The 7,703-nt window shown below is 47.5% G+C and overlaps 1 protein-coding gene across 1 annotated transcript in view; it reads right to left on the bottom strand.

Moving 5' to 3' along the window:
- Positions 1-1,079: 1,079 nt before the first annotated feature.
- Positions 1,080-7,703, bottom strand: part of COL5A1 (collagen type V alpha 1 chain) — a 129,853-nt gene continuing 123,229 nt past the window's right edge. The window contains exons 65-66 of the mRNA XM_034067678.1: positions 5,898-6,131; positions 1,080-3,974 (exon numbers count right to left, since the gene is read on the bottom strand). Coding sequence (XP_033923569.1) covers positions 3,828-3,974; positions 5,898-6,131 — 381 coding nt within the window. The 3' untranslated portion in view covers positions 1,080-3,827. The remainder of the gene's footprint in view (positions 3,975-5,897; positions 6,132-7,703) is intronic.

The following is a 7,703-nucleotide window of genomic DNA, read 5'->3' as shown; positions in this document are numbered from 1 at the left end:
AGCAAGACTTTGAGGCATTTGCTAAAGTCTTTGCTGCAACTCAATCAAGCAGTGGTTGAGTGCAAATCACAACTGACAAGTCAGCACGATGAGCTTAGCATCACCTTGAAGCATTACCAGGATCTAAGTTAAATGTTGCTAGCCAGGTCTAAGTAATTAAAGTTATTCCCCCCCTTGTTTCTTCCTGTAGCTGTGGTACCTCTGCAGTTCAGGGGTCCACTTAGATATGAGTTTTACCACTAACTGCAGCTGAAGAATAAAGGGGAGAGGTTGATGGGACATACAACATGTGTGGGTCATTGCAAAGCTTTCTGCACAGGGTGGGTTTGTGCGTGTATGTGTGCACTGTACGCACCTGCAGGGCTGCAAACAAGGACATGTTCCTTAGACCCAAGCATCTTCTTGAACCTGCAAACCAGCAGTGCATCCAAATGTTCTTTGCAAGAAGCCCACGAGAACCAGAGTGATCCAAATCCAGTAGCAGTGGCTGATGGTGAGTTTGATGATGTGACTTCTTATGGTGGTTTCCAGAGGAGCCATCATCTTCCTGCATATCTTCCATGGAGTGAAACCCGCAGGAGGCAAGGAGGAAAGGATGAAGAGTGTCCCTTGTTTTCCTTCCCTTAGCACATCCATGCAGCAGTGCTCTGGGGCCAGGGCATGAGCCTGGGGGTGGAGGAGCTCACTGGGCAGATGGAGAAAGGGTTATGTCCTGAATTCATCTTGGGATGAGAAGATCATCTGGAGCAAAGGCTGCAGGACCAAGCAAAGGCTCCTCAGGTGCTCATGGAGAAGGTGGAGAGCTGGTGGCCACTTGATTTTCTTGTCCAGGTCCCATTGAAATCCCCAGGTTGGATTTCTACACTGAGTTGATTGGAGTTTCTCACTGAGGGGAAAGAAAAGATTCCAGGCTTGGACATTCTCTCTCAGTGGGTTGGGTTTAGTACCTTGCAGTATATACATTACCTTTAAGCACTGTCACTGCTCCTCCAATGAACTCTTCAGGCTCCACAGAGCAGAGGGGTCGTGGGGAGATCCTGCTGCAACCAACTTCAAGAAGACATTCACATCGCGTTGGGTTCGGTGGAAACAGTAAACTTGATTTATTGAAAAACATCTATTACATTTATTCCTTTATTACACAGGTTTAAAATATTTAAAAATAGCTCTTATGGGCATTACACTTAAATTTTATGACACGTTTATTGGGCTTTGCAGAAATGTACAATATGCCATTCAACACTATTGTTTAAAAAGGGCCTTATGTACTAGAATTTGTTTTTTCCATAGGCTTTATTTTTCTTATCAACATTTGTTCAAGTCAATATATATTAAGGGAGGAGGGAAATAAAATTACACAAAAAGAAGGTCTGCAAATACAAGTAGTAATTTTATTGCAATATACCGTAGCTAAGTGGTCTGGGGATCGGAACAGTTTGGAGCTCAGTACAATTACAACACTGTGGAATCCGACAGGAATTTTTTTGTCTTTTCTTAAAGCAATGAAATAAAAAGAAAAAATAAAAGAAAAAAGCTCCTTTGATGAAAATTTATAACAGAATCACATGACCTGGGCAGGCGCACACGTGTGTACATACATCGAGATATGGCTTTTCTATTGCGGAGGGGAACGTGCAACCTTTCCTGACCTTCCCACTGCTCCTGAACAAGGCTGTTGCCAAGGTGACTGAGAAGCTGAATCCTCCTATGTATTATTATCATATTCTCCTTTTCACTGCTTTGCTGCCGGAGTCTGCAGGGTTTAGGGTAGCACCTTGTATAGTTTTTGTCCCCCAAGTGAAAGAACAACGCGAGAGAACAGAGCAGGAGAAGGGAGAGGGATGGACATGGCTCTCCCAGACCGACAAGCACCGTGCGGCATCGCCGCTGCTTCCAGCACGGCTTCGCCTCCCTTCCTTGGCTACCTCTGCTCTCTGCTTGGGAAGGAGGGGGGAGAAGACATCAGATATAGGCTTTTCTTCACAGTAAATGTGATGTCTTTTCCTTTACGATGAGAGCTCCCCTTTGGCTCAAGCGCTGCTGGAATACTCCAGGCCAAGTAATTAAAGCACCCTGCAACATCTATTTTCCAGCTGAGAGATCTAACGGAGGAAAACAGGCAGGGGGAAGACACACGGACAAACACACGGAGAGAGAAGATGGTGTCACCAGGTTGAGAGCCGAAAACGCTACATGGGAAAGGAAAAATCCCATCCTGGCATTGCCACCGTGGGAAGACCAAGAGAACTGCAGCATCCCACCCGGCTTCAGCATCGCGTCAGGACAGCCAGCAACTACATAAATTAGCACCACAAACATGCAGCGAGTGGGTACAATCTGGTGTGGCTCCCACCGCCTGAGAGGCAGTGATATTCTTGGGGAGAAAGGAGGAAAAAAGATGTGAACACTTAATACTTTTTGTGCATGGACCGTACTAAGCAATGAGTGGGTCTTCTACGTAACAAGTACAGAGGGAACATGCATTTATAATCAAAGACTGTAGCAAAAGCCTCCAGTCTGCGTTGAAAGCAGCTAAAAAGCAAAAGCTGGTGGGAGATTGGCCAATGGCAGGGTATCACCAGTGTTGTATTAAAGTCATTCAAATAGATAGCACCACAGAGACATGTAAAAATAAAAAGCACCTTTTTGTTTCCTTTTCTTTACACTTTATATTCAGAGAGGACCAATGGGTTTTCCCTTGCCACTGCAATCTGCCACTGAGAATGGAGGGGGGGTTTGAATCATTATTATTTTAAAAGAATGCTGAAGGAAATAAAGAAGAATTAATTTAAACACGGATGTGAAGGTAAGCAGGTGGGTAAAAAGGCAGAGACTCAAAGCAGATCCTACTTTTACATCAGGCTTTTTGTAGAGACCTTGTTAAAATGTGGCTTTAATCTCCTTATGTTGAAGGGAACCATTCTACAACACAGAACTGCCACCCCATGGGCCCTCATCCTGCCAAGGCTCACGCCTGGGCGCAACTCAAAGACCCTCCAGATCTGGGGCTGGGGTTGGGAAGAGGCAGGAGCTGCTGTCCTCATCCCTGGAGTTGATGCTTGGCTGGGCAGTGGTGGGAAGGGAGCTGGGTTCAATCCGGACAGGGTCACATGCATGTTTTGAAGCCAGAAACACTTCAGCATTTAAAATAATATACAATACAAATATTTACTTACAAACATACAAAAATATAAGCACCTTTAATACATGGGAGAGAGATGCCCAGTACGACTTTTCCCTATCAAATTCATGGGGTGTCATTTTGTAACAGATGGAATTACGTGATTCAAGGGAGATACTAAACCTTCTGGAATTAGCCATGACATCTGCTTGTTAGAGCTGACCCCAATGTGGTGGAAGTCACCAAAATGCCTCCAATGAGCTTTGGCAGGTTTGGTTTGCAGCTGGGACTGCTGGGATTTCCACGTCAGGCTGAACACTGGAGTTTCAAGGTTTTCCTCAATGATCTACAGGCAAGTGCTTGGTATTGCTTTGTGGCAAGAAGAAGATGAAGCAGCAGAAGCAGCAGCATCCTTTGCTGGCAGTGGGGCCTGCTCGGTGGCCATGGAGCAGCACACGGCCAGGTCCCTGTGTGCGGTGGTCGGTCATGAGATTCTGTGTCTGCGGTGGGATGGGTCCTCGGAGGAACCAGGGCAGGATGAGGAACAAAACAACACGGGGATATAAAATAACCCATCGCTGTCCAGTTTCAGAACGTGCATGTGACGAGGAATTCGGTTTTGCTCTTTTTGCCTTGTTTTTAATCAATTCAATGGCGCAATGAGGTTACGAGGTTGCTCATTTGGAGACTAGTTTTCAGGTGGCTCTTAGCCCATGAAGCAAGCTGGTCCCACCTCGAATCCAAATTTCTGTGATGCTTCTCCGAAGTCATTGAACATGATGTCGACTATAGGCACTTGCTCTACTTTGGGCGTGTTGATTTCCAGGATAGTCTTCTGATAGCCCTTCTTTGCCTGATAGGGAGAAAAGGGAGAGAGCTCTGGTGATGCCACCAACCCAGTAACAGCAAGTTCATATGGATAAGCATTCACCAGGCAAGCTGGGAACATGGTGATGATCTTACCCAGGCATTTCTTAAGTGGAATTTGAGGCACCCAGCACCCAACCACACATTTGCTCTGCAGATTTAGCAGAGAGGTTCTCCAGCAGGATGGTGACCACTGACAATGGTCCCCCTGTCCTGAGCCCTGATGCTGGAGCAGAAGCTGCTGCCATGCACATCAAAAGACACTAACTCTGCTGTCAGCACATCTCACAGCTGGAGCAGGAGCCTGGTTGTGCTGTAGTTGTTTTGCCTCCCTGAGGACACGCATGGGTTGTTGAGCAAATAGAAGCGATTTAATTTGAATACATTAGTTTGACTATTATCTGAGCGCTACCGGGAAGATCCCATTTAAAGTCTGATGGAATTCACAAGGTGATGGTGTCTTTCTAGCGTGCCTGGTAGCCATACACTTAGTTCTGAAATATAAATAATTATTAGAGGAGCAGAAGTGCCCCTGAGGGTGTACAGAGCTGCACAAACAAATGGATTTACAGAGCAGCTGTAGGCTCTACTGTACCCTCTGATTTGTGTGCCTCAGAATAGGCTGTACCACTGAATGAGCTGTGATAACACATTCAAATAACAGCCTTTAGCTTGGTCCTGCAGGACTCCTGTGACAACACTGTGCCAGGCAGCCCAACTTCATTTTCCACATGGTGGGGCTCAATCTAAAGTATCTTGCCTGTGGGTCAGGAAGGATGATCTACCAGGGTACCAGAGATGGTACAGGAGATGCAGAGCCTCTTTCTGCAAGGCTGCAATAAGCTTCTTAGTTATCTTTTACCTCCTTTCTAGAGCTCACAGGAACATCTCTTGCAGAGAGAAGATGCCTGGGAGAGGCAACCAAGCAAATAAACTCAAAGGAGCCCAAATCATCTTTCCATGCAAATACCCCTCATTAAGGAAATGAATGCCAGGCACCCAAGTCAAATCACTTAAACCAATAGGGTTTTCAGCCAGCACATCTGCCTTAAACATGCAACATGTGATCCTGCAACACCCCTGACACTTGAAGAAGAGAAAGGGAGAGGAAAGGTACAGTGAGGACACATTGTGTTAGCAGGAGATATTATGTACTTGAGGATAAACTCCCCAACGTGGCTTCAGAAGTGGGATGGATGGATGGATGCTCTTTCCCTCTCTGCCAGACTGTTAAAAGAAGTGATTCTAATCTGATTTTCCTCATTGCTCCTACAGTAAAACACATGAATGTGCCAGAACAGAACCACTTTAATCTCATATTCTGTGCAGGGCTTTTTCTGTCAAACATCTCAATCTTTCTGTCCCGTGGGCTTCAAGTGCTGCAGTTCCAGAGGGTGGGAATCCCATGTGCCTCTGCACCAGCACACTGGGGCTCAGAATAAACACCAGCAGCACCTGCTTTGCCAGATCTTTAGCTCCTGAGGGCAGATTTCACAGAGCTCAATCCCAAATCAAGCATCCAACCACCCAACAGGAAGCAGAGGCAAAGGGACGATGCTGGGCCCCTTTGGAAACTCATCGCTTGCCTCTCTCTTTGTGAGCGAACAAGGCAAGGGATCTTTGAAAAGCAACCTGTGGTTTTAGGCAGGTCCCTTTATGCACAGGCAGCAAAGCAGCAAATCAGCCCAATTCCTGGAGCTGCTGCAGCTTCCCCTGGCCTCGAGTGGAACCACCTATTCCCAGCATTAGGGAAGAACAAGCTCAGTGTCTCTCATGCTGAGGACAACCCTCCAGGCAACTGCATCAAGAGACACAGGAAATGCAGAGGTGTTTGCACTGAGTCAAAAGGTGCTGGACAAGCAGAGGAGGAGATGGACACGTCCCATAGTGCCCAGCACTGCCCACGTACCGCACAGCCATCGAGGGCAGCTCGGATGTAGGGGTTGTTGTCGTAGGACATCTCCTCATCATTGGAGCCCAGGAAGCGGATGGCCTTGTCATAGCTGTTGGTGGTAGCATCGTGCCAGGCTACGGACTGGTAGCAGTTGTAAGTGATGTTCTGGTGGGCTGAAGCACTCAGGAGCCGGAGGAAGGTCATCTGCACCACGCCAATGGGGTTCCCGTCTGAATCCACGTAGGAGAGCTATGGGAAGTGGAGGAGAGGAAACACTGGGCAGTGAGGGGCAAAGCAACAAGTCTGGGGGCTCTGAGGAGCACCAGTCTCACCCATTTGTATTATCCTGTGCATGGAGCTTGATCTCACCACCTCGCTGAGGTGCAGACCCTGCTCCTGCTGTGCCACAGACACAGGGCTGCAGGACATGGCTACTGAGGGCAGTTTATTTCCTTTGCTCCATGTAGTCTGGTTGTGAGCTAAAAAAATCGGGTTAATTCATGGCAGCAGATAAAATGAAGAGGGATTTCAGCCCTGGTTGCAGGAGAGTGCAAATCTGGGGATACAGATCTCAGGCTTAAGCCAAGAGTAAGCTTATTTCTCCAGCTATTGAAGATGAGAGAGAACAGACTTCTGTAAGGTCTGGGGCTTTGTCTGTTCTAGTTGATACTATTTTCTGACTGTTGTGGGTACTTCATTCTGCACACAAGGAGGTATTTCCCATTCATTCTTCCTGGGCATCAACACCCTACCAGAGCTGCTGCTTGTTACTGTCCTCTATGGACAGTGGGTGTCTTTAGACAACCAGCAGAGAAATACAGGCACACAGTCAGTGTGGTGTTCTTCAGGGTACCACAAAACACTGAGTTGTTGTGCGAGCTGCAAACAGTAGAAGAGATCCATAACCAGGCAATAAACCAATGAATTAGAAGATAATATAAATAGATATACCAACCGGTTGTCAGGATACCGTTGCACTGTCCTCTGAGAGTGAAATACGACTGACCATGAGAGAGCCGCGCATGCCAGGAGACAGCTAACAGAAAACCACCAGGACGTGGAAGGATGGGCACACAAAGCCAAGTGCACAGCACGCACCCAAGGACATGTGGCATTACTTGTCTGCAGGACCTGCTTATTTCAATCAGGGCTTAGTCGGGGAGACTGACTACTTGTTGAGGGGTCTTGGTTCCTGCTCTGCCCCTGGAGACTGCACAAAGCCCTATCCCACCTTTGTGACTGGAGTCACTGGGAACCAGCTGCCTGCACAAGGCTGGCCCATGGGAACTCAGGTTTGCACAAATCAATCCTATTCTCTGTGATAGTCTTTCCCTGTGGCCGATGCCATATGGCTGTGAAGGGTAACAGGACAGGATGGGTGGCAGCCCCTGTCAGAGCTACTGGGGATTGTGTGTAACACACATGGGAGGAAAGCAGAGTCCAGAAAAAAACCCCAACATCTGCATCCCTTTATCCCTCTAATGCAGTTCGGCTGCATTGCGAGAAATGGTAAGAAATCAGATCCAAGAACTCTGTGTCATTGATTAATGATGGTGCAGAAGCATCAAACCAAGATGTTTTCTTTGTGTTTCATTTCCTATGCCCTTCATCCTTCAGCTATCCCAGCACACCTCATGCAAGCACCGAGATTCACAGGGAGCCATCTATGCTCACTCAGTGCTGAGCAGCTGTGTGGAAACCTTCCCCACAGCATCAGGGATCCCTGTGGGGCTCAGCTCCTCAGGAGACCGTGCTCAGCCTGCATGGAAGGACACCAGGGACCTTCTCAGTGGAGTACTATGGGCAACGCAGCACCCAGGG

This window comes from Melopsittacus undulatus, chromosome 11 (assembly GCF_012275295.1).
Source record: "Melopsittacus undulatus isolate bMelUnd1 chromosome 11, bMelUnd1.mat.Z, whole genome shotgun sequence".
NCBI lineage: Eukaryota > Metazoa > Chordata > Aves > Psittaciformes > Psittaculidae > Melopsittacus > Melopsittacus undulatus.
Note: the sequence above shows the minus strand (reverse complement) of the source record. Positions and strands in the feature narration are given on the sequence as shown.